This window comes from Heterocephalus glaber, unplaced genomic scaffold (genome assembly GCF_053883595.1).
Source record: "Heterocephalus glaber isolate CG9 unplaced genomic scaffold, H.glaber_assembly_v1.0 deba00000347, whole genome shotgun sequence".
Taxonomy (NCBI): domain Eukaryota; kingdom Metazoa; phylum Chordata; class Mammalia; order Rodentia; family Bathyergidae; genus Heterocephalus; species Heterocephalus glaber.
The window spans coordinates 9,542,699-9,570,403 of NW_028258143.1; the positions used below are offsets into that span (position 1 = coordinate 9,542,699).

Below are 27,705 nucleotides of genomic sequence, written 5' to 3' on the forward strand. Positions count from 1 at the left end.
GTTGTTGTTGTTGTTTGGTTTTGTTTTGTTTTGTTTTGGTAATGGAGATCGAACTTGGGACTTTCTGCTTGAGAGGCAGGTGGCAGCACCACTGAGCTAAATCCCTGACCCTTGATATTCTTCCAACAAATCAAAATGGGTTTCTTTCACATATACCTTCCTCACTGGAATTCTCTTTAGAGATAATCATATTCATTCAGCTCTCTCATTTTATTCAGGTTTCTGCTCAAATTTCACTTTGCAGACTAACCACTCCAAAATAGTGCCCAGATGACTCCAACCTAATTGAATTTTTTTGAGGGGAGGGGGCATTTCATGGCAAAGAAATTACATTTTAAATTAATTCATATGTTTCTTTTTTTTCTCTTATAATATAAGTGATTTGAGAAAAAATACTTTTTTGTTCACTATTTCATCTCCTCTGCCTGGAACAATGAAATATTATATAATGCTAACATGTAATGTTAATAATCATATCTTTTGAATTGATCAATGACTGCAGTCATGGAAGAACCATGAAGGTACTTTTCAGTTTGGAGGTTTTAAAAACAGAATAAATGAGCTGTTTCATATACTATAAAAAGATTTTATTAAATTCCAAAACAGTTTGGAATGTAAGGTGCCTATAAGATTAGCTTCACATATATATGATCATGTAGTCAAAGCACGTTATACAGTAAGTGTATATTAGTTTGCTATGCTTGCTATAAAAAAATACCATATACAGAGTGGCATAGATATCAGAAATTTATTTTCCACTAACTATGGAAGCTAAAGGTCTGAATTCAAGGTGTAGGTAGGATTGGTTTCTCTTTAGGCCTCTCTCCTTGGCTTACAAATAGTCATCTTTCCCCTGTCTTCATGTAGTCTTTCCTCTATGTCTGTATCTTAATCTCCTCTCAAAATCCCATCAGTCAGACTGTGGTATGATCCATGGTAATGACCCTGTCTTAATTTCATTACCTCTTTATATCTTTATCTCCTTTATCTCCAAATCCAATCACAATCTGAGGCACTAGGATTAGACACATGAATTTGGTAAGAGGCATGATTAGCTTATTATAAAATAATATTGGGCTGTTAGGTTGGTTTTTTAAATTAATTTTATTGGTACATTTTAGGTATACAATATAATGGCATTCATCATTGGAAATTTGTACCTTTACATAATCCATCTTGGTTCTTTATTTTCCCCAATTTCCTCCTTCCCAATTGCCTCCTTACAATCCCTTCACTCCTCCCTATTTACAAAGACTTTCTTTCCATTTTTTCATTTTCTCATATTAATTACATTCCCTTCTTTCCTCTCCCCAACCCCTCCCTTTCCTTTATATTTCACATTATCTATTATGCATTTTGATCCTTATTTACATTTTCAGTTTCACACACCAGAGAAACTGTTTGGTATTTACATGTGGGTCCTATTTATTTCACTTAAGAGCATGGCCTAATGTGCATCCATTCAGCTATACATGTCCCTAGATTTTTACAAAACACATATTCTTTATCCAGTCTCCAATTGATGGGCAACTGGGCTATTTCCAAGCTTTAGCTATTACAAACTGTCCTGCTATGAACATAGGTGCACATATATCACTGTGCAATGATTCTTTTAATTCTTTTGGGAAGATACTCAGTAGGAAAATAGCTGCATCAAATGGGAACTCTAAACCTAGTTCTTTGAGGTATCTCCATAATGATTTTTTTTAAATTAATTTTATTGGTACGTTTTACATATACAATATAATGACACTCATCATTGGAAATTTGCACCTCTAGATAATCTTCCTTGGTTCTTATTTTTTCCCATCCCCTTGCCCTTGCTTCAACCCTACCATCCCTCCCTATTTACAAAGATTTTGTTCCTATTTTTCCATTTTCTCATATTAATTCCTTTCCCTTCTTTCCTTTCCCTCACCACTCCCACTTCCTGTTTGCCTCTTTTCTTTCTATTTCACATAATCAATCATACCTTTCAGTCCTAATTTACACTTTCAGTTTCTCACACTAGAGAAAGTATTTGGTATTTACACATGTGTGTACTATTTACTTCACTTAAGAGTATCACCTCAATGTGCATCCTTTTAGCTATAAATGTCTCTAATTTCTCATTTTTTATGGCTGAGTAGTACTCCATTTTATTAAAAAAAACATTTCCTTTATCCAGTCTCCAGTTAAGGGGCAATTGGGCTGCTTCCAAGTTTTAGGTATTACAAATTGTGCTGCTGTGAACACGGGTGCACATATATCACTGTGGTATGATTCTTTTAGTTCTTTGGGGAAGGTACCCAGCAGGGGAATAGCTGGGTCAAATGGGACTTCCAGTCCTAGTTCCTTGAGGTATCTCCATACTGATTTCCACAGTGGTTGCACCAGTCAACACTTCCACCAGCAGTGGAACAGTGTTCCTCCTTCCCGACAGGCCGACCAGCGTTTGTTATTGGTTGATTTCATGATTGCAGCCATTCTTTCTGGGGTGAGGTGAAATCTCAGTATTTTTTCATTTGCATCTCCCAAATGAATGACCAGTGAGTTGAACATTTTTGCATGTATTTATTTGCAATTTCTACTTTTTTGTCTGAGAAATGTTTGTTCATTTCAGATACCCATTTTCGGATTGAGTCTTTAAATGTAGGAGGTGTGATTTTTTAAAGTTCTTCACAGATTCAAGATAGTAGACCTTTGTCTGAGGAACAGCAGGTGAAAATTTTTTCCTACATTGGGGGTTGCCTTTTCACACTGTTGATCATTTCTCTTGCTGTGCAGAAGCTTTTTAATAAGAAGAAATCCCACTTGTTGATTGTTTATGCTAGTTCAAGGGCAAGGTTTTGTTCATAAAATCTTTTCCTACACCGATGTCTTCAAGAGTTCTACCTAACCGCTGTGCCAGCCGATTCAGTGTTTTTGTTTAATACTTAGACCTTTAATCCATTTTGATTTTAGTTTAGTGCATGGTGAGAGTTATAGATCTAGTTTTAATCTTCAGCAAGTTAAAACCCAATCTTTCCAGCACCATCTATTAAAGAGGCTATCATTCTTCCAGTGAGGGTGTTTGGCTCATTTGTTGAAGATGAGTGTGTCTCGTCTTTGTTGGCTGAGTGTGTCTGGAGTTGTTTCTGCACCTTCTAATCTGTTCCACTGATCCTCAGGTCTGTTTCTTTACCAGTACTGTGCTGTTTTTATCATAGTAGCTTTGTAGTATAGTCTCAAGTTGGGGTATGTGATACGCCCTTCCATGTTTCTATTTCCTAGAATTGCTTTTGCTATTCTGGGTCTCTTCTTCTTCCAAATGAATTTTTGGATTGTTTTCTCAAGGTCCATGAAGTGTGCTGCTGGAATTTCAATTGGGATTGCATTGAATCTATATAGCAGGTTTGGAAGTATGGGCATTTTCTCTATGTTAATTCTTTTTACACAGGAGCAAGGGATGTCTTTCAATTTTCTGATCTCGCATTCAATCTCTCTTTTCAGAGTGCTATCATTTTCAGAGAAGAGGTCTTTGATTTCTTTTGTTAGGTTGATTCCTAGGAATTTCAGTTACTTGGATGCTCCTGTGAAAGCAATTGTTTGCCCTATTTCTCTCTCAGTGAGTCTGTTGTTCATGAAGAGGAACACTATTGATTTTTATGTGTTGACCTTGTATCCAGCTACTTTACTGAATTTGTTTACTAAGTGTAGAAGACTTTTGGTGGAGTTTTTGGGATCTTCTATATACAGTATCATGTCTTCTGCAAATAATGACAATTTGACTTCTTTGTTTCCTATCTTTATTCCTTTTATCTCTTTCTCTTGTCTAATTGCTGTGGCTAATGTTTCCAATACTATATTAAACAGGAGAAGTGATAGTGGACATCCTTGTCTTGTTATTGATTTTCATGGGAAGGATTTCAGTTTTTGACCATTTCATATGATATTGGCTGTTGGTTTTTCACAGATGACTTTTAACAGATTGAGGGAGAGACCATCTATTCCAATTTTTTGTAGGGTTTTTATCAAAAATGCATGTTGGCTTTTGTCAAATGCTTTTTCTGCATCTATGGAGATGATCGTATGGATTTTGTCCTTGGCTCTATTGATATAGTGTGTTACATTGATTGATTTGCATATGTTGAACCATCCATGCATCCCTGGGATGAATCCCACTTGGTCATGGTGTATGATCTTGATGATAATCTGCCTTTTATTTGCCAGTATAATATTAAGGATTTTTGCATTTATGTCCTTTTGTGAGATTGGCCTATAGTTCTCTTTTTTGATTGGGTCTTTCTCTGCTTTGGGCATCAGGGTGATGCTTGCTTCCAGGAATGAATTCAGGAATAATGCTTCCCTTTCAATTTCACTGAAGAGTTTAAACAGTAGTGGCAGCGGTTCCTCTGTAAATCTCTTGTAGAAATCAGCGGTGAAGCCATCTGGAACTGGGCTTTTCTTAGCTAGTAAGTTTTTAATTACATTTTCAATTTCATTGATTGATACTAGGTTCTTTAGAACTTTTAGGTCTTCTTCACTCAACTTTTGTAATCCATATGTATCTAGGAATCTGAACATATCTTCTGTGTTTTCCATCTTATTGGCATACAGAGTCTCGAAATAGGTATTGACGATCCTCTGGATTTCTGCTGGGTTCCATTGTAATTTCATCCTTTTCACTCCCAATTGCATGGATTTGGGCCTTTTCTTTCCTTTTTCTGATATGCTTGGCTAAGGGTTTGTCAATTTTGTTGATTCTTTCAAAGAACCAACTCCTGGCTTCATTGATTTTTTATATCGTTCTCTTAGTCTCCATTGCATTGATTTCTCTTCTGATCTTTATAATTTCCTCCCTTGTATAGCTTTTGGGTTGTCCTGCTCTTCTTTTTCTAGAAGTTTGAGGTTCCGCATCAGGTTGTTTAATTGGGCTTGTTCTGTTTTCATAATATGCATATTCACTGCTATGAATTTCCCTCGTAAGACTGCTTTCATTGTGTCCAATAGATTCCGATATGTTGTATTCCCATTGTCATTTAATTGAAGGAACTGTCTGATTTCTACTTTAATTTCCTGTGTGACCCATTGGTTGTTCAGAAGTGTGTTGTTCAATTTCCACATGTTTATGAAATTTTTTGAGTTTCTTTTGCTATGGATCTCCAATTTCATCACACTATGGTCTGATAATATACAGAGGATAACTTTAATTCCTTTGCACTTATTTAGTCATTTTCTATGAGTGAGTAGGTGGTTCATTTTTGAGAACAAGCTATGTGCAGCTGAAAAGAATGTGTATTCTGATTTTGTAGGTTGGAACACTCTGTAAACATCGGTTAAGTTCATTTTTTCAAGATCTTGATTGAGTTCTAGTACTTTATTGTTTATTTTTTGTCTAGTTGATCTATTTGTGACAGTGGGGTATTGAGATCCCCCACTACTATTGTATTAGTGCTTATATGACTTTTCATGTCTGTTAGTATTTGTTTCATGTAGTTGGGTGCACTTGTGTTTGGTGCATATATTTTCATGATTGTCATCTCTTCCTCTTGGATTGTTCCCTTTACAAGGATGTAGTGTCAATCCTTATCTCCCTTATTCAGTGTTCGTTTGAAATCCACTTGATCTGCAAAGAGGATAGGTACCTACCCCTGCTTTTTGGGGGGGTTCCTGTCTCATGGAATATTGTTCTCCACCCTTTAACTTTCATTCTATGAGTTTCTTTTTGAATTATGTATGTTTCTTGTATGTAGCATATTGTTGGATTTTGTTTCTTGAGCCATTCTGCCAGTCTATTTCTTTTCACTGCTAAATGGAGACCATTAACATTGATGGTTACAACTGATATGTATTGAGTTATCCTTGCAATGACTTTTTATTTTTGTTTGATTCTCCCCCTTTGTGTTTAATTTCTTGTCCAGCCTGATGGATTCAGTCTGTTGGGCTTCCTGGGCTTGTGTTCCTCTTTGTCTTTTCCTAGGACATTTTCTAAAATTTTTTGGAGTGCTGGTTTGGTATTCATGAAGTTCCTAAAGTGGTCTTTGTCACGAAAGTATCTTATTTTTCCATCAATTTTGAAAGATAGTTTTGCAGGGTTCATCAATCTGGGTTGGAGGCTATTTTCCTAGGGCTTGAAATTCATCACTCCAATCTCTTCTTGCTTTGAGGGTTTGCATTGAGAAGTCTGCTGTGATTCTGATGGGCTTTCCTTTGTATGTGATTTGTTTCTTTTCTCTAACTGCTTGTAGAATTTTTTTCTTCTGTTTGGTTTCTGGAATCTTAAGTATTATATGCCTATGTGTAGTTTTTTTTTGATCAAGGCTAGTTGGAGTCCTATATGCCTCACTTATCTGTATGTCAAGTTCTTTTCCCCTCCTTGGGAAGTTTTCTGCCATCACTTCTGTGAACAGTGTTTTTTATGTTGTCTGCACTCTCTCCTGTTTCTTCAGTGGCTCCAATCAGTCTTACCTTATTCTTTGCATCGTCTAGAAGGTGCTGGATTGATTTCTCATGGCCCCTTACTATTTTTAAATAATTTTTATTTTCCTGGTCACTAATTGCAATCTTATCTTCTATATCTGAAATTCTATCCTCACATTGGCTCATTTTGCTGGATAAACTCACAGTGGAGTTGTTCATGTCCTGGATATCTGTTTGTATCTGTTTTATGGATTCCATTTGTTTCCTATGTTGGGATTCCATCATGTTCCTCAGCTCCTCTATTTTTTTTATCTGTGTCCTCTCTAGTTTTATTAATTATGTCTTGCACTACGGACACAATCTCTGCTGATATCTGAGAAATTATTTCCGATTTCATTTTTTCCAGATCCTCTTTCACTGCCAGTTCAGGAAGCCCAGGTGGTTGAGTATCAGATTAGTCCATCTCATTTGCCTTTGGGGTTACTTTAGGTGATCTGGAAGTCTGGATTTGAGACTTATTTATGTGTCTTCTCATTTCAGTGAGGGGGGTGAGGATGTGGGCTGCTGGTGCCCCCATGGCTCATCTTCTTGACACTTGGGGCATTGATATGGCAGTCCAGAATTTTCATCTCCTCTGTCCTGGGGGCAGCTCTGCTCTTGTCTCCATACTGATTTCCACCGTGGTTGCACCAGTCTATACTCCCACAAAAAGTGGAGTGGATTTCCTTTTTCCCACAGCCCTACCAGCATTCACTATTGGTTGATTTCATGGTAACAGCCATTCTTTCTGGGGTGATTTGGAATCTCAGCATTATTTTCATTTTCATGTCTTGAATGACCATTGATATTGAACATTTTTTCATATGTTTATTTGCTATTTCTACTTCTTTGAGAAATGTCTGTTCATTTCAGATGCACATTTTTGGCATGTGTCTTTAAATTTGGGAGTTCGGATTTTTTAAAAGTTCTTTATAGATTCTAGATAGTAGACTTTTATCTGAGGAACAGTTGCTAAAATATTTTCCCCCTCTGTGGGTTGTCTCTTCATGCTGTTGGTAATTTCTCTTCCTGTGCAGAAGCTTTTTAATACAAAGAGATCCCACTTGTTGATTTGTTGTGCTAATTCACATGCAACTGAGGTTTACTTCATGAAATCTTTTCCTATGCCAATGTCTTCAAGCATTCTACCTAACCTCTCTTCCAGCCGTTTTGGTGTTTCTGTTTTAATATTTATATCTTTAGTCCATTTTGATTTTATTTAAGTGAATGTTAAGAGATACAGGTCTAGTTTTAATCTTTGGCAAGTTTAAACCTAGCTTTCCTAGCACCATTTATTAAAGAAGCTATCTTTCCTCCAATGAGGGTATTTGGCTCCTTTCCAATTTTCTGTAGGATTTTTAACATGAATGTGTGTTGAATTTTGTCAAATGCTTTCTCTGCATCTATTGAGTTGATTGTATTTTTTTTGTACTTGGCTCTATTAATATAGAGTATTACATTTATCGATTTCCATATGTTGAACCATCCCTGCATCCCTGGGATGAATCCCACTTGGTCAGGGTACATGATCTTCTTGATGATCTTCTGCATTCTGTTTGCCAGTATCTTCCTGAGGACTTTTCATCTATGTTCATTAGTGATATTGGCCTATAGTTCTCTTAGTCAGTAGGCTCTTTCTCTGCTTTGGGTATCAAGGTGATGCTTGCTTCTAGGCATGAATTTGTGAATATTGCTTCCCTTTCAATTTCATTGAAGAATTTAAACAGTAGTGGCAATATTTCTTCTCTAAATATCTTGTACAATTCAGCAGTGAAGCCATCAGGACCTGTGATTTTCTTAGTTGTTAAGTTTTTAATTACATTTTCAATTTTCTTGATTGATATTGGGTTGTTTAGAATTTTAGGTCATCTTTGTTCAACTTTGATAATTCATATGTATCTATGTATCTGTCCATTTCTCCTGTGTTTTCCATCTCATTGGTGTATAGGTTCTCAAAGTAAGTATTAATGATCCTCTGGATTTCTTCTGGGTCCGTTATATTTTCACACTTTATTGTAACTAATTTCATGGACTGAGGTCTTTTCTTTCCTTTTTATGATAAGGTTGCCTGAGGATTTGTCAAGTATTTTTTTTATTGTTTTGAAGAAGCAACTCTTAGCTTCATTTATTTTTTTGTATCATTCTCTTAGCCTCCACTGCATTGTTTTCTTCCCTAATCTTTATACTTTCCTCCCTTGTATGAGCTTTGGGTTTGTCCTGCTCTTCTTTTCTAGAAGATTAAGGTTCAGCATCAGGTTGTTTATTTGACCTCTATTTTCCTAATATGAGTATTCACTGCTACAAATTTTTGTCATGAGTTTGCTTTTATTGTGTCCCATAGATTCTGAAATGTAGCATTAGGATTGTCATTTAATTGTAGAAATGGTCTGTTTTCTTCTTTAATTTCCTCCGTGACCCATTGGTTGTTCAGAAATGTGTTGTTCAGTTTCCATGTGTTTATGAAATTCTTGGAGTTTCTTTTCGTATTGATCTCTAATTTCATCACACTATGGTCTGATAATATACAGGGAATAACTTCAATTCCTTTGCACTTACTTAAACATGTTCTATGAGCGAGTTTGTGGTTTATTTTGGAGAACAATCCATGTGCAGCTGAAAAAAATGTGTATTCTGATTTTGTGTGGTGGAACGCTCTGTAAACATTTGTTAATTCCATTTGTTCAAGAGTTTGATTGAATTCTAGTATTTCATTGTTTATTTTTTGTCTAGTTGATCTATCTATTTGTGACAGTGGGGAATTGAGATTCCCCCTGTACTATTGTATTGGTGCTTATTTGATTTTTCATGTCTGTTAGTATTCGTTTTACATAGTCTGGCGTACTGGTATTTGGGGCATATATATTTATGATTATCATCTCTTTCTCTTGGATTGTTCCCTTTCCAGGATGTAGTCTCCTTCTTTATCTCTTTTACATAGTTGTAGTTTGAAATCCACTTGATCTGCAAAGAGGATAGCTACTCTTGCTTTTTTCAGATTCCTGTTACATGGAGTATTATTTCCCATCCTTTTATTTTCATCTATGAGTTTCTTTTTGAATTAAATGTGTTTCTTGTATGCAGCATACTGTTGGATCTTGCTTCTTGACCTGTTTATTTCTTTTTTATTGGTGAATTGAGACCATTAACATTGATGGTTACAACTGTTATGCACTGGCTTATCTTTGTCATGACTTTTTTTTGTTGTTGTTGGATTTTCTCCCTTTGTATATGATTTCTTGTTGTGCCTGATGGATTCATTTTGCTGGGTTTCCTGGGGTTGTGATATTCATTGTCCTTCTCTAGCATATTGTTTACAATTTTTTGGATTGCTAGTTTGGTATTCATGGAGTTCCTCAGGGACTCTTTCTCATGAAGGTATCTTATTTCTCCATCAATTTTTGAAGATAGTTTTGCAGGGTACATCAATCTGGTTTGAAGGTTGTTTTCCTTCAGGGCTTGAAATATGTCACTCCAGGGTCTTCTTAACTAGAGGGTTTGTGTTGAGAAGTCTGTTGTGATTCTGATCAGCTTTCCTTTGTAAGCAATTTGTCTCTTTTCTCTAACTTCTTGCAGCATTTTTTTCTTCTGTTGGATTTCTGGAATCTTAACTATTATATGCCTAGGTGTAGATTTTTTTTTTTTTATTAAGGGTAGTTGGATTCCTGTTCCTCACTTACCTGTATGTCAAATTCTTCTCCTGCTTGGGGAGTTTTCTGCAATTACTTTTGTGAACAGTTTTGTTTTTTTTTTTTTTTATTGTCATCTGTACTCTCTCCTCTTTATTGACTCCAATCAGTCTTATGTTATTCTTCTTTGCATCATCTAGCAGCTTCTGGATTCCTTCTCATGGTCCCTTACTATTTTTAAGAAATTTTCATTTTTCTGGTCACTAATTGCAATCTTGTCTTTTATATCTGACAGGATTGGCTCATTCTGCTGTGTAAACTGTCAATAATGTTTTTAATCTCCTAGTAATCTGTTCTCATCTGTTTTATGGATTGCATTTGTTTCTTGTGCTGGGATTCCATCATGTTCTTAAGCTCCTCTATTTTTTTTTAATCTTTGTCTTTTCTAGAATTATTAATCATGTCTTGCACTATGGACAAAATCTGTTGTTATCTGAGAAATTATTTCTGATTTCTTTTTTTCCAGATTGTCTTTGGTTTCCAGTTCAGGGAGTCCAAGTGGTTGAGTATTAGATTGTTCCATGTCTTTGCCCTTTGGGGTTGCCTTAAGTGATGTGGAAGCCTGGTTCTGAGTCTTCTTTAAGTGTCTTCTCATTTCAAGAGATGCAGCCTACTGTACCTTTGCTGTGGTGACCTTTTGCTTGCCCAGTGGTCTTCAATTCTCACCAAGCCACCAAGAGACCTTTCTTTTCTCTGCTGCTCACCACTCTGCCAATTTCTTGGTTAAGAATAGTGGTCTTCTGGGAGCCTGCACTGTCCTGTTGTCCAGGTGGGGTTCTAGCTGGTTCCTGTGCACACTTGGGCTAGTATCTGGGAATTCCTCTGGGTGGGGCCTGCCTCCCACATAGCTTTTTTCTGGGAGGGCCTTTGGCTGGGGGCTGTGCACCCAATTTCCGGTGTCTCAGCAGGCTTATGTCTGGGGTCTGCAGGCACTTACCAATGGTATCTGTGTGGGCCTCTGGGTATTGCTTGCCTGCCTGTGTAGCTCTTTTTCACTTGGGTCTTTGGCTTGGGGCTGTGAGCCCAAGCTGCTGGAGTCTGTGGAGGCCCTGGCTGAGACCTGTGTGCACCTGTACAGCTCTGGTCCAGGCAGACTTCTCACTCTGGATTGTTTTTATTAAAGTTCTATAGGATTATCAATTCTGTAGGATTCAGCTGAGTCCTCAAATCAACTGACACAGTTCTGTCAGTAGCAATTTATGCCCTTATAGCTTTTTATTTTAGATTGTTCTTTAATTTTGCAAAGAAGTGGCTTGAATAGCCTCATTTACACAGTCTTTTATAAACTGTGTTGGTCAGTCACTTTTTAAAACCATGTGAGAGTGAGACATAAGAGATAGAGTTTTCAAAGAGAAAAGGGTAAATGCCCAAAGTTTGTAAGACCCTGAGCATAAGGGTTTCCAAAGGAGTTTTCACTGTGTAGCTTTCTTTCTTTCTTTGTTTTTAATTTGAAGAAATGATATACTATGTTTATGTAATTAATAGTTGACCACAGTAAGTTTTCTTCTCATGTTACATACTAATTATTTTGTAGCAATATTTTAACTTTTTTCTGTTCAGTCTTTAATATTTATTGCCATTATCCTTAGTGGGTAAGAAAATGGTTCTTCCTTCTCCCCAAGTCATTTCTATATAGGCCAACTTGACAAATTCAGAACTAGTATATCTTCTGATTATCATTATGTTTACAAAACAAAATCTTTAAACAAACTCCTTCAGTAAATAATTCAGTATTCAATAATTCTTTCAGAGATATTATCTTCTTATATTAAATGGTATGGCTACTACTCATAAGTATCCTCAAATTTTTTGTTTCTAAGGTTAATTTTGTTTCTAAGGGTTATATATTGACATTTCCAATACATTGGCATCCCAAGCCAAGTGCAGGCCTCCAGTCTGTCCAATGTAGTGAAACTCAGTCTCAAAAACAATATTTCAAGATGTAGCACTGGGAAGGTCTTGTGTCTAGTCCTTACACATATGATGCAAAAAGATCTGGTAACAGTCGTTAACATCTAATGCGTTAATAGCAGTGGCCATGAAATCAGGGGAGGGATACTAGCTTGCTGCCTCTTCCTGGTTTGGGGAATGGTAAAGTCTGTGGCTGCACTCCAGAGGGAATCAAACTATGCACATGGCAAGTATGGATATTTCAAAGTTGAGAAAAAGCCATGAGATATATATATATATTATATATATATATCATGGCTTTAAAATATGCTTGGATAAGCAACCCTGTTGGTTTTAGGGAAAAAATATGTAAGTTCTATTGCCTGAATTTCTCAAATCTCTCCTTTTACACATACCTGATTTTCCTAGACTGTGTTCCTCTTCCACAGCGTGGGGACCTCAGCTCATTGTTGATTTTGCATGGAGACCAGTGTTCTACAACCCAGGAATATTGATTGCACTCTCTGTAACATGGTACTGCTTCATGCACCTGGTAAAAACAGGAAAGGAAAAAAATTATGTGAAACTATCCAAGGTATAGAAAAAAAGCCTGTCTTTTAGAAATGCCTACTGAACATAATCCAAGAAATTACAGTCCTCTAGCCCAAGTTGCCAAATTACATTCCCAAAAAGCAAGATATATTTTATTTCTATGAATTTATCGACTTGCCTAAAAAAGCTTATGGGAGAAATCAACTAAATAAGATGGTATGCCTTCAATGAAGAGAAGAAAAGACAGTCATTTCCTAGCAGCATGAATAGGACTTCAATTATCATTTCATTTCCTCAAAGAGTTCACAGAGCATCTAGTAGATGGTCTACTCTTAATTATGTAGCATATTGTATTCTCAGTTGTACTTTAACATGTCATTCGACAAATATATATAAAGAAAATTTGCTCTTGAACATAAGGGGTTCTTAGAGTACATAAGAAAAGTGGTATTATATGCACAGGAAATTTCTTTTTATGCCCTCAAATGATCAATGCTAAAAGGCAATCATTTAGTCTCTTGGGCACTGTGGCTTCATATGAATGTAGCTATTTGTAGGATATTTTCAGAGCATGGCTAAAACACTTGCACACACCACACCACACACACACACACACACACACACATACCACCTCACAAGACAAACTGTGAAACTGGTAGTGATTCTACAGGATTACTAATTCTGAATATTTACAATTTTGTGGTAAAACCAATGAGGACATTTAGTGAATTTTTAGATTACTTCCTATGCATTTGTTTGTGGTGACATTTTCATGAAATTGTATCTTAATGGGCAGTCAATTGAGTTTGCCTGTTTTTTGAGGCTGTATTAAGCAATCATTGCTCTTCAATATGGAGCATAGCCTTCTCTCTATATAAGTAGAGATAAGCTACAGAAAACTGCTTCATTATGATCCCACCCTCTAGGTAACAAAGGTAGCTCTAGTATTGGCACACTGATAAAGAGTGGCTCGATCTAGTATCAGTATAGTTAATTAATGCTTCTCCTCTTAAATAGGAATTTAAGTACCAGTCCTTTCATCCTCTTGCCTTTGTAATTCCATAAAATTATAAATGATGGCTAGGCAGTGCTCTCCAAGCAGAACCATTGCGTGTCAGTTTCCACTAAAGGCAAGGGGAAGCACTATATAATAGGATAATCAGAGAACAAGATTGGAGCTCTGTCAGCATGTTATCTGGAAATCAAATGAGAAAAGGAGATTTGTAAGACTATTTCTTAGGAATCACAAATACTCTAAGAAACTATTGTTAACCATGGGGTTCTATTTGGCCATCTCACAAAGAGCTCACGAGGAAAAGAGAAACTATAAGGTAAAGAATATGTGAGGGAAAAACCAAAGATGGGAAAATAGAGTGGGAATGAGTGTGAGGAAAGTAAGAACTTAAGTAATAAAAGAATCACATTTCACGGTGTGAATGCTGACAAGAATGGAATGAAGGAATCAGAAGCAACTCCTATTAGAAGGATAAGGAAGTGATAACTTGAAACTGAGGAAAGTCTGCTCCCCACACTACATGGGATAGTAAAGGGAAGAGAAGAAGCTATACAAATAAATGCAAAGGCATGACCCCAGCAGAGCAGATACTCAAAAACTGAGCTAACAGCCCAGGATTTAGCTGATCTGAATGCACCATGATAATGATGCTTTTACTGACTTCATGGGTTCATTCTATAAACTCTTCAATATATACCAATACATATTCATTTAAACAAAGCTCTCTGGCTTTCATATGAGATACAAGGAAATATTTTCACCAAAGTACTTCATGTAACCAGAGATTGGTTAAATAAAATTAAAAAGTAATTTCCCCCACATTTCATGGACGAGCAATTGGATAGGACATCCTCTCTGAACCCATAATTTTTCCTAAAGCTATCAAGACTAGCAGAGCTTACAGTTCCACCCTTTTCCCATATACAAAGCCCCAAGGTCAGGTGTAAAATGAAAAACTATTTGGTTGTATGTACCTTTGTTATAAGCATGTGAATGTCTAGTGATGTATTGCTTTGTTTTTTTTATTCTTTATGTTCCAGTGATTTGTACCTGTAGCAAAGAAACTAACCTCAATGATAAGCTATTGGGAGATAGAGAACAGGTCTGTATGAGAAGTTGTTGAATCATTTTCTTGACCAATAGTGACAAAAAAAACCTAACTTCTTAAAGATTTTCTCATCACATAGGATTGATTTTCCACTATATGGATGACAGGTATTTGTTTGCTTTTCTTTTTCTTTTTCACCACTGAGGATGGAATCCTGGACCTTGGAAAAGCTAAGCAAGAGCTCTGCCCCTGAGATACATCCCTACTCCAACTGCCATTTAAATTTTTTTTCATGCTCTTTATTCCAGCTGATATATATTTGCCCTCCTTCAAAGCCCAAGCAAATCCCCCCACCTCCATAGATCATAACATCAGGTGTGCATGCATGGAGCTGGGGCAGTGATTATGGTTAGGAACATATTGGATGTTGCAGGGAGAGCAAGCACATTTGAAAGTCATTACCTTGGTTCTTTGTCTTTGTATCTTTTATCCTGTCACTATGTTGCTCCTTTTTAAAAACCTTATTCCTATAATAATATGATTATTTTGGATCTCAAGTAATACAAAGAAAATATGCTCTTAATTTATACTTTGCACACCTACATATCATGTTTCTTCAAAATTAAGATCTATCTGATAACAACTTCCAGCATGATTTTAGAAAAGACACCCTCTGAAAATGAGCCCTATTGTGTGTTTTGGAGTAAACTCAAAAATGTTATGGTTTACACCAAAAAGGTCTCAACTGATCAGTTTATTTTGACTTGTGCCTAGAAGTTGGAGCCTGGTTAAAGACAGGTCACTGGTATGTGAACTGGAAGGGTGTATTCTTGTCCTTGGCTCCTCCCTTTACTTTCTCCTCTTAGGCTAGCATGGGTAGAGCAGCATTCCTCTTCCATGCCCTTATGCCATGCCATCTCTGCCTTAGAGTCTGCTAATCGTGGACTAAATATCCTGAAAATGTGAGCTACAATAAATCCCTCCTCCTTTAACTTATTGATGTTGGGTATTTTGTCCCACTGTAGGGAAAGTGACTAACCTAGAAAATTGGTACCAGTTGTGCAGCCATTCCTGTTACTGTACCTGACAATGTGGTTTAAAAGTCTTTGTAATTGGTTTTTGGGAGGAAAAGTTTGGAGATGTCATTTAGAGAAGACTTAAAATGCTGTTAGCAGAGATTGATGAGTTTCTTCTAAGAGCACAGAAGACTAGAATGCTGTTAGGAATGTGGATAGTAAAAGCTAGGCTCATGAGGTTTCAGTTTTGAATGAGGATTGTATTTGAAACTGGACTACAGCCCATGAATGTTTCATTGTGATAGATAACTTGTCTACATTTTGTCCATATCCTAAGACTTTGTGTAAGGCTGACTTTAAAGGTGGCAGATTATTTGGTCTTTCAGAGGAAGTTTCAAGGCAACCCAAAGTTCAGGCGGTGGCACTGGTATTGCTGGTTGCTTTCAGTCAGATCTATGGTGAGAATCAGAAGCACAAGGCACAGTAAAAATATAAAAGGTTTCCACTATTTCCAGGACAGAAGTGCCTGCAAACCAACTTTGCAAAGAAAAGCACAGTTAATGAAAAAATTAGCATAAAAAAGAGTTAAAGTACTTTGTATCAGGACAATAAGAAAGGTGATTTGAACTCATCTCAGAAATTGCCAGATCTCCCCACTCATAGGATCAAAAGGGTAAATATCTTTGACTGTTTTGAGAAGAGAGCTCTAGGGTACCTAGATCACTCAGAGAAACCTAGTAAAGTGAATCCTTGAGTTCAACCATCCAAGTACTCAGAGGGTGCTGCAGTCATGATGCAAGGGGTCCTGCTACTGTTCCCATTTGCAGCAAACTGAAGTATCATCCCCATGGTAATGTTTTTTCAGGAGTGCAGAATGCAAGAGTTGTGGGGTTATAGAAGCTTTCACCCACATTTCTGAAGAAAGCTTGGGAAGCCAGGTAGAATATTTCTGAGAGGGCAGTGCATGAAGCTGTAGAGTAAGGCTGAAACTGAAGTAGAGACCCCAGGAAATAGGAGATGACAGCAACACGAAACATCTGCTGAAGATAGATAGTCACAGGTAATAAGCATAGCCTTCCTAAGAGGAAGCCATATGGGTTGCAACCAGCAAGGCTATAAGAGCTTACATCTCATCATGACCTGCCATGGGTACTAGCCATGCAACTAGAAGATTCAGTGTTTTCTCTCCTGGGTTTCTGTCTTGCTTTGACCTGATTCCTTTCTAATCCTTTATTTCTATCTTTTGAAATGAGAATGTTTATTCAGTGCCACCACTGTATTTTGGAAGTATTTAATCTTCTTTTGATTTTTACAGCTAAGAGTTTGCCTTGAATCTGAGAGGAGACTTTTGACCTGGACTTTATAGGAATGCTAGAAATATCAAGACTTTGGCAACTCAGAGATAGAATAAATAGATTTTGTGTAATGATATGGGCATGAGTCTTCAGGGTGGCCAGGTGAAGAATATTATGATTTAAATCTAAAATATTCCCTAAAAATTTCATGTGTTCAGAGGATGACTGGACCATGAAGACACTGTACTCATCAATGGATTAGTCCACTGATAAGCTCATAGCTGACATGTGTTCAGGTTGTGGGGTCTGGTTAGAGGTAAGGCCACTGAGGCATAACCTGGAAGGGTGTATTCTTATCCCTGGCTCCTCCTTTCTCTCTCTGCTTCCTGGCTGTTCTGGGTTGAACTTTCCTCTGCCATGACCTCCTTCCATCCATTTCCAGACTTGCGGCTTGCCAACCATGGAATCAATTTCCTTGAAACTGTGAGCCATGATAAACCTCTCTTCTTTTAGGTTGCAGGCATTGGATACTTTCTCCAACAAGTGGGAAAATGACTAATACAATATACTTTTGTTGCTAGCCAAAGTCATACTTGGACTATCACTGTCTATGTGTCTACTAAAAAAAATAACTTATGAGTCTTGGGCATGGAGAAGCTATGTTTTCATGAATTTTTTATTTCATAGGACATGGGGTAATGGTGGGTATTCAGTATTCTTTGAATTGAAATATATTTTAAAGTCCCTCATTTAATTCTCTAGAGAAAACAGATCCATTCAATGAAACCAGAAATAGGTATTTAACAAATCACAAAGAATAATAAAAGGAAAAAAATGAAAAATTTTTCTTGTGAAGAATAGCAATCACAAGGTCATCAAAAGGTGAAGGCTTTGCAAATAGGGAAGGGTGGAGGAGGTGAAGGGAGGGCTAGGAATGGGGAAAAAATAAGAACCAAGATGCATCATGTAAAGGTACAAGTTCCCAATGAGAAATGTAAATGTGTTGTATACCTAAAATGTACCAATAAAAGAATTTAAGTAATTAAAAAAAAAAAGATGAAGGCAAGGGAATGGGAAAAAAATAAGAAACAAGATATATCACATAAAGGTACAAATTCCCAACGATGAATGTCATCATATTGTATACCTAAAAGGTACCAATAAAATTAATGAATAAAAAAGAATAAAGGTGAATGGAGCTGCTTAGTAAAGGAGAGGCTGTTCCTTAAGAACTATGAGAATTGTTTCATTAAAGACTTTGGTCCCCAGGTACGGAATCTTATCTAGAAGATCAAAAATAGGCACAACTGCAGGAATGCAGAAGGGAATTGAATGAACATTAACTACCCAGGCACCTAATTTCTTCCCCTATCAGTCTTTTATGTTCTAGCTATTGCATATTGCTGTTTAGTTGGTGCTTATTATATTATTATAGTTTTATAATGGAAACGTGTTACAGGATGAAGTTTTCAGGGAATCTTCTGAAAATATTCTGAAGAAGAGAAATGAGCAATGAGAAAGTTAAGTGAAAATTATTTCTAAATGGCACAAGTTAGGAAGAAAATAATAAGGTTTAAGAGGGCCATACGTGCTAAGAAATGCCACTGAAAAATCTAAATCCTCTGAGAAAGGTGGGATTTCATTCTCCTAGAAATGAATCTTATTTATTACTTCTGCATTGGGGACTTGAGCTTTATAATTTCAGCAGCTCAAGAATAATATCATAAACTCACTCACTCAATTAGTCTTTCAATATTTATTAAATAAACCTCCACTCATTGTAATTGATCAATTTAAATAAATACTGTTATATGCTTTTCCAGCTACAGATTCACTTCCATGGCATCAACTTAGAAGAAGGGTGTCACTGGGGCTCAGTGAATATTTTTATTGTATATCACAGCCTTGGAGTTTAAAGGCTCGAATAAAAAAAAATGCAACAACCATTAATGTACTACACACATGTACTAATAAACTAAATGATAAGAAAAAGAGAGGGGAAAGGATGGAAAGGGAAAAGAAAGGAAGTGAAAGTCAGGGAAAATAATGGAAAGGAAGAAAAAAGGAGAAAGTTTATGGTCTCTGATTTTCTGTAGCAATAAGCCTGTGCTTCAGTGCAGTGAGTTGAGATCTAGGTAGGAGCCTTCAGGCTGAGACCTTAGGCACTGTAGCTACTCAGATAACTTGAAAGTCAGTTCAAAAGCATACTGGGGACCAGAGATCCTGGTAGGATCTCTCACCAAGATCCCTATAGGTGGTGAAGTCACTATGGATTTCCTTCTCTTCCAAATGCTATGAACTCTTTACATAAGATGCAGAAATTTTCCTCTGATTAGTTCTAAGATTCTCAGTCTAAGTCAAAGCACTTACCTCCTAGACTTTCTGTCTATCCAAGCTTTCTCTTTCCTCCTTCACAGTTCAGACTTTCCCTCCAGAGGTTCTTTGAACTACACTCTCCCTCAGCTTACCAAATTCTGTTTTCTGATGCAGGCAGCAACTAAATTTTGCTCTCTTCTATCCTGGTGAATCTAACTTGTTGGAATGTATACTTCTGCACAAAGAACTTTTATTTCCATTTTTGTCAGTTATGCAATTAAATCTACTTGCACACCATATAACATATGCAATGCTAATGTTCAGTCTTAATACAAATGTATCCACATGCTGTACAATAGTGCCTATTTATATTCTCTGGTTAGCAATGATACCCCAATGATGCTATATAGAACTTTATTTCTTATATTTCCTATAGTATACGATATCCAATGTCTTAAATCTTGATCATCATGATCTTCTGCATTAAAGTTGCTATGATCCTAACAGATAAAAAATAAAACTTGAAGCTGTTTCCACTCATGCTCAGACAGATTGTTGGAGAATTTCACTCTGGAGATGCCAGTGATGAATAGGTTCTGCCTGTTTAGCTTGACTAGTCACATCACCACACTCCAAGAGATACTGCGTATCTCTTCAGTGGTGAGGAGAATGCTAATCCAGTCAGCTCTGCCGTCCACAGGTCCACATTCATGGCTTCAACTAACTGCAATCCAAAAATATTCTAAAACAAAAGAAAAACTGCATTTCTATTAAATGTGTACAGATTTTAACTTATCGTTGTTCTGTAAACAATGCAGTATAACAACTTTTTACATATCCTTTATAGCACATTAAGTACAATAAGTAATCCAGAGATGGTTTGAAGTATACAAGAGGATGTTCACAGATTATGTGCAAATACTAGACTTTTTTAAATAAGGAACTTGAGCATCTGCAGATTTCAATATCTGTGGAAGGTCCTGGAACCAGTCCCCCAAGGATAATGAGCAATGATTATAATTCTAAATTTTTGAAAAAGGAAAACCACAAACTGATTTTTAAAAAGTTATCCATCAGTTTGATGATGTGTGAGTATTTTATGCTTAGAATTTGGGTGTTGAGACTCCTTTTAAAATTTCAAAAAGTAAGACATCTCTCAGAAAATTAACTTTCAAGTCTGAAGTATGAGCAGTCCTATACCATTAGGGTGGTGGAAATACTTTTGTAAAGATGATGGTTTAAGGAAAACCTACACATTTATTGGTGTCTACAGGAAAATCATTATGCTTGATATTCTGGGCAATGGGCACTCAAAGGGTAGCATTTGGGAGGTGGATTTTTCTGGAGATCCTGGGTCTAGTGGTCAATATTCAGAGATGTTGGTCAATTGTCAATTTTAGTTCATATGCTTAAGTCTGAGCTCTACATGTCCTCTCTTTCTCAGATATTTTAACCCACAATCTTCTTTAGCTATATGGTAACTGTAAAGACTTCCTCAGAATACCTTGAGATTCTCCTCATGCCTGGCTTGTTAAGAATCACTGATGGTTTTAAGCATTCTGTGTTTTTAATTTTGATGTTAGAAACCTAAAAATGAAGCTAACAATGCTTAGTTTTATTTAGAAAACATATTGAAAATAAAATATTGAACTTTAAAACCAATGGAAAGTTTATTAAAAAACAATTGTGGTATCTGCATTTCTTATCTCCTAAGAGCAGTGGTTTCCTGGTTATGTAGACTCAAGATGCAGCATTATTGTAAAAGGCCCACAGGAACATACACATATCAAATCTTGTCTGTAGTTTCAATGAATAACGTAATCTGAGGCATTATGTAATCTTGTCAAGTGAACGTCGCACTGTTGTGATTAATGAAATTTTAATTTCATTTGACAGCGGTGCTGAATTTGAATTAGCTTTTCTCTCATTAGGAACTTTCTAAATCTAGGCTAAGAGCACAAGGTTTTTACATCATAAATGTGGGGAACTGTTACCTTTTCATATAAATAAGAGAAGAAATCAACTAACAAAGAGGTTCTACCTTAAAATCACATTGCTGTTTATATTTTGATAAAAGATGTACAGAATAGTCCTTTTGGAAAGAAATATTGATTTTATTTTTAATGAGAATCACTGAACTCCATATTTTTTAATTTTAATTTTCTAATGGTCTATAGAACTACACCTTTCCTTCTGGCTGGAATATCATTAATGATCTTTAAAAAAAATTGTGTCCTCAAAATAAAGGCCAACACCTACACACAGCTAAACTGTCATTACTATAGTGTGAATATGGTCATCCCTCCATCCCACACCACCCTAGAAGAATGCAAGAGTTTAATTCTCAAAATCTTATGTTAATAATATTAAGAGGGTAGAAACTGAATATAACTATAACCTGACTACAGTGCTTTCTTTGAGGTGAGGCCTTCTAGAACTGATTAAATTATGTCATTATGGAGGAGCTCTCATGATTGTATCTTGGAGACTTTATAAGGATGGAAGCTTGGAGAAAACACAGACAAAGAAAGATATACATGCATTCTCACTACCACATGATATAAACCAGAGGGGCCTTCCTCAAGGCCTATGGTATGTTGTTTGAACTTTCAGCCTTTAAAAATGTGAAAAAGAAGACTGTTTTCCTTATAAAGTAATCTGTCTTAGGTATTTCATTATAGTAAAGAAAAACTGACTTAAATGTGACTATGTCATCACATAGTGTTATTTATTTCTTTCCAAAGGGGTTGAATTAAGACTAAATAAATATATTCTTAGCCCATAGGTATTGATCACCTTTCCTACTACTGGGACAAAATACTCAACATCCACAAATTAAAGGAGAAGAGGTTTATTATAGCTCATGGCTTCAGAAAGTTTCATGTATGGTCAACTGGGTCCAGTGTAGGAACATTATGAAAGAAGTGTGAGATGGAGAAAACCTGCTCATTCATGGCACCCAGGACCAGTGACCCATCTCCTCCAACTGGGTCCTATCTCCTAATAGCACATTCAGGTATGAACATCGGTAGGTGAATCCACTGATGAAAATAATGTCTCATTATCTAGTCATATCCCCAGGGGTCTCTTAATCCAATCAAATTGACAAGATTAGTTGACACACCGTGCATGTACTCCGGCCCCTTCTTTCCTGGTTCCTTCCTCCTTCAAGGATGTCACACACAGTGCTTCACCTCAATACAGAGTGTATTTAATGAAGGTAGCCACAAGGCCCTCACCTAAAAGACCAGTTATTTGTGCTGATACAATTTAGATTATCATTTTAAGGCAAAAAAGTACAGATATTTTAGTTCTTAAAAAACATATACTGGGGCTGGGGATTTATCTCAGTGGTTCTGCCGCCTGCTTCGCAAGCTCAGGGACCCAAGTTCGATCCCTGGCACCAAAAACCAAAAAATGTATACAGCTTGAGCACCCCTAATCTGAAAATACAAATGTAAAATACTTCAAGATCTCAGACACTTTCCACACCCACATGATGCTCAACACCTGACTGCATGTGATATGTTGCAGTCAAAATGCAGGTGCACTAAAAATATTATATAAAATTACTTTCATAGTTTGAGTACAAGTTATATATAAAACATTAATGAATTTCATGGTCAGACTTGGATTCCATCTCAAACATATCTTATGTATATGCAAATATTCCAAAATCTGAGAAATTCCATATCTGAAACATTTCAGCCTCAAGTGTTTGGATAAAGGATACTCAACCTATAATATTATATTTTCACTTATAGCAGACTTGTATTTTTATTGTGTGACATTTAAATGACCATGAAAATAAATCATAGTCTTAAAGTTAACTGCATAATATGGGGCAGTGAGTCAGCAACATAAATTATTGGCATGTAGATTCTATATTGTTCATGATATTCTACAATCAAAGCAGTAACACATGCACTGACATATGTGAGCACTGACCAGACTCCCTCCCTGTCAGGTGCATTTTACAAAGCAGAGGCAACTTATAGAAAGTTAAACTGAAAAACTCACAAGGTGAACTGAAATCTCATATTCTGTATCACAGCCCTGTGCAAATAATCTCAATGAACAGAATGAGAGGAATCTGAATTTCCTCTTCTGGATCTCTGGAGATGGTTCCTACTGCCTCACTATGTGACTGTAAGAGTTCAGATGAGACTGGAAATTATTCACAGCAGGGAAGAGACTCGAGCATGTTGGCTCTTTCAATTTTCATAGAACAAATTGTAGGTATCTGTCAAGCTCAAGTGAAAAAAAGCAACACCATGCCAGCTATGATTGACACTTTAAGGAAATTCCAGAGAGCTGAATATACAATACTTCAGAAAGGAATAGGAAAAAAATCATGAATGAATCTTAAGGACATTATGCTCAGTGAATAAGCCATTCACAGAAGAACAGAAAATGCATGGTTCCACTTCTATGAGGTATATAAAATGGTTAAACTTACAAAACAGAGAATAGAATGATGGTTTCTGGGACTTGGGACACTGGAGAAATGGAGTGTTACTAATCAATGTGTCTAAAACTTCAAGTGTGCAAGGTGAATGAATTCTAAAGATTGGCTGTATGACATCGTGCCTATAGCAACAATACTGCATTGTATAAGTGAAAAAATTTTAAGATGCTAGATTTCATGTTAAGTGTTCTTCTCATGTAAACTTTTTAAAAAAGAAAGAGGAAACCTAAGACAGATGGATGGATAGATAAAGTAAGTGAATGAGCCTGGATCCCAGAATATTACAGCCAGAAATCAAGAGAAAAAGAAAAGCTTTATTTTTCTGTGGCAATAGAAAAAACAGTGAGAGGGATATTGCTCTGCCTTCTAGCAGGTAGTGAAGGATTTTATGAGTTATATATAGGCATAAGGTGGATGTACAGAAGAAATCAGTTAACAGATTTTGGTTCTCAGAAACAAATTCCCTAAAGGTAAGTAAATCAGAAAGGTACTTGGTACTATTTGTGTTTTTTAAAGAAAGGGTGGAGAAAGTATTTAAGCTCTAAGCTTGCAAGTCTTTGTTATATAAGAAATGAAAGCTTTGTGAAAATCCTTTTTTTCTTTATAGGCTTGTTGGGAGAGGGGGCTGTATAACTTCCTATTCTCAGTGGTTAACAGCTTTGTGCTTTTCCTATCCTCTAGGACACATGCAGTAGTTTCTATACTCACTCTATTGAAGCAGCCTTTGGAACACACCAAGAAAATCAATTTCATATATGTTACAAAAATATATTAGCATAAAGAAGCAATATAATCTAAGACATATATTTCCTAGGAAGACAAATCTCATATTTGTGTGGCTGAGGTATTACATAAAAATGGACAAGGATGACTAGTCTCAGTTAGGAGTTACCTAATATGAATTACTTTGGATAGATTTGTCAATCAGGCCAACAAACCAAAATCTAATAGATTCTTATGAACTGTATATAAGGCATACAGGATGGAATCTGGACACTGCAGCTAGTGCATAAGTGAATGGAAAAGGTAATGAGGTTGAATTTTATTTATTGATAATGGTAGCAACTAATGATTTGTTTATTTATGTTAAGAGATTCCAAATAAAGTTTGTGGGAAATTAAGTAATCTTGAATGTGAAAGAGATGGAAGTATGTGAGAATGCTGAGAAAGAAATTGTTGCAGTCTCAGTTTGAGATTACAGCTGTGTGACATGATCATAACTATGATGTTACTCTTGGTCTCAGAAAGATTCCAAAACATAACAAGGAAGAGAGAGACTGTAATATTCTGTAGTGAAAATGAAAGAGACAACAAAACACCAGTGCTATTTTTGAAAATAATTTAGGGTAAACACATTTTAAAATCAAGGGACATATTCAAGTTTCCTCTTTTTTTCCCCAACAGCATTGTGAGGAAAAAGATAAGGCATCAGCTGCCCTGAATTCTAAGGAGTAATACTCATAAGAGCAACAGAAACTGCTGGGTACTTGGCTAGAAAACTTTTTTCATAACACGTTTATCACCCATTTTCTCTCATCTTACATTAGCTTATTGGAGGTAAGTTTGATGCTATATGTGACCCAAAAAGTAAGCTAGTCTTTGGAACATTTGCTCAGCAGTTATCAATATTCTTAGTAGGTAAGCCCAAAGATAGGTTTTGCTAGAATTTTAGGTCCACATCCACAAGGAAAACCCATAATTGGTAAGAAATATCTTTTCACATTTTTCTGATCATGCTATGAGGTGCTGACCCCACCTTGCTACAGTCTATTAATCTTTGACACAAACAAAATTTCTACTCTGAAATACATCAAAGTTCTTGTCACTTATTTCACAGTCAACAGAAGGCAATAGAGAACAGAAGGAGCCATCAAAAATGACCTTTAGTCTGTCCAGAAAAACTAAATTAAAAATAAGACAAAAGAAAAATTTTTTTTAAAAAAGAAAAATTCCAGTTTGAAACATATTCCAAATTTGTATAATTTCTAAAGAATGCTGCTGTTATAAACTTTAGAGGAGAGAAGAGAATCACTGTACCTTTGGATCTGATAAAAAAAATGGGTAAATTATTACATCCTTGAATTTGGGGGAAAAATAAAAATAATTGCTATCATATACTCCCAAGGAGACTTTTTGAACAGAAGATATGTTACAAACACACATGCTTTGCACATACACGTAGCAACCTTTTTTTCTCTTCTGTACAGAAATGCAAGTGTTTAAGCAAGTGGTTGTTCAGGCTGCATTGTACTCTAAAATGTTAAAATACAAGGCTGGGCACAGCACAGAATATGAACTCTTAGCATGAACTTTCTCATAATGAACTTGATCTGTCTGGGACAAGGTTAAAGTGGAACGAAGAGCCAGAAGTGGTGTTTTATAAGCAAGGATGGCACATCCTGACCTTTCCAGAAATGAGAGGCAAGATTGATTGGATAATAGAATTCCTGCCATTCACTCACATGGTGATAAATTGGGATCTTGGCTCTGATTTCCGCCCTAATTCCACCAGTTGTAGACTTGTATTAAGGACTAATTGAAAGCTACTGCTTTATGGAATAAAGAACATTTTGTTACAAACATTCTTCCTCTGAGCCAGACAGTGAGAGGAGATAAAAGCTGCTACAGAGCTCTCTGGCTTTTCACAAAATAAAATCAGAAGACTGCTGAAGAAAAATGATAGTGTGAGGCCAACTTGTTCCTAGACCCCATTTAAGCAAACTTGCTTAGTTGATCAAAATAAAGATAACTGATAACAAGATAAAGATGATTTATAACAAACACAAATATTACCATAGGTAACCTAAATAAGGAATATCTTAAAATGTATCACAAAATGGTCAAGTAATCCATTTATTTAAGGTGGCCAAGATTCTACAATCCTGGCCTTGATAAAAGTTAAAATATAAATACACATGTACATGCAAGCAATTAGAGATGGAAAGTCATATGTTCTGGCAAAAAAAAAATCCTCTCCCACCAAAATGGAAGGAAGGAATTGAGGGAACAAAAAATTGTACACTGGTTTATACTGTGGCTCAATAGATGTGTTTTAAAATAAATACAGAATGAATGCATGCAGAAGTATTTCCTGAAACTGCTTCCTGAAGAGCTTACTTAGATCAAACCATGATGCTAGTATCACCTGAAGCTAAAACTTCTGTTCCTTTTGCTATTAATCTTATAAGAATTTTAGCATTGTGCATTAATAATTCAAATTTAATTGGTTATAATTATAATGTCTGGATTTATATAGACTTTAATTATAGTCTCTAGATTTCAATGGAAATTTGAAGTTCAAATGAGTTCAGTCTTTTGTTTCTTAGATTTATATGAATTCTATCATTTATGAATTCACTTCTGTTTTCTCTGAATATAGATAATAATTGAAAAATACCACTCCACTTCCCTATTCCAAATAGAGATGTCTTGAATTAATTAAGAAAAATATAAACTTCTGAAAAGATTGACTTTTTTCTCTTGTAGTCAACTAATACATATTCAAGATGGCCATCACTTGCCATGCTGAACTAAAAGCTGACACTGCTGGCATGAGGTAGACAGGCTCACAATGACAATTTGATCTCTCAGAAGGTAGTGACCATGCCACCCACATCTCTTATGTTGTATGTAGCAACTGGCATGTGCTGGACTCATGACAGGCTCATGACAAATGCAAGTGGACTGAACTCCAGGAAATAGGGAGTTTATGGTTCTAGATCTGAGTTGGTATCTCATTTACTGCAGGAGTATCTATTAAAATATCCCTCCTTAGCAGGAAACCCACTACTTTGGATTGATGAAATGACATCTGTAAAGCAATTTAGGAGATGGGCAACATTAAGTAGTTTACTTGTATTGGATTTCTGTCCTTCGTTATTGGATTCCTTGGCTGGGTCCTATTAAATTGATAATGCAATCCTGTTTAGGAGTGGCTACTTTCAGTGATGGGTGAAGTGATTTTGTATACCATATGAAAGATTATCTGTGGTCTGGTGA

The 27,705-nt window shown here is 36.1% G+C and overlaps 1 protein-coding gene across 9 annotated transcripts in view; it reads right to left on the reverse strand.

The window, feature by feature from the left end:
* Nucleotides 1–27,705, reverse strand: part of Thsd7b (thrombospondin type 1 domain containing 7B) — a 1,329,200-nt gene that overhangs the window by 103,575 nt on the left and 1,197,920 nt on the right. For all 9 annotated transcript variants that reach the window (XM_087197681.1, XM_087197682.1, XM_087197688.1 and 6 more), the window contains one exon: nucleotides 12,413–12,546. In XM_087197681.1, the coding sequence (XP_087053807.1) occupies nucleotides 12,413–12,546 (134 nt within the window). The remainder of the gene's footprint in view (nucleotides 1–12,412; nucleotides 12,547–27,705) is intronic.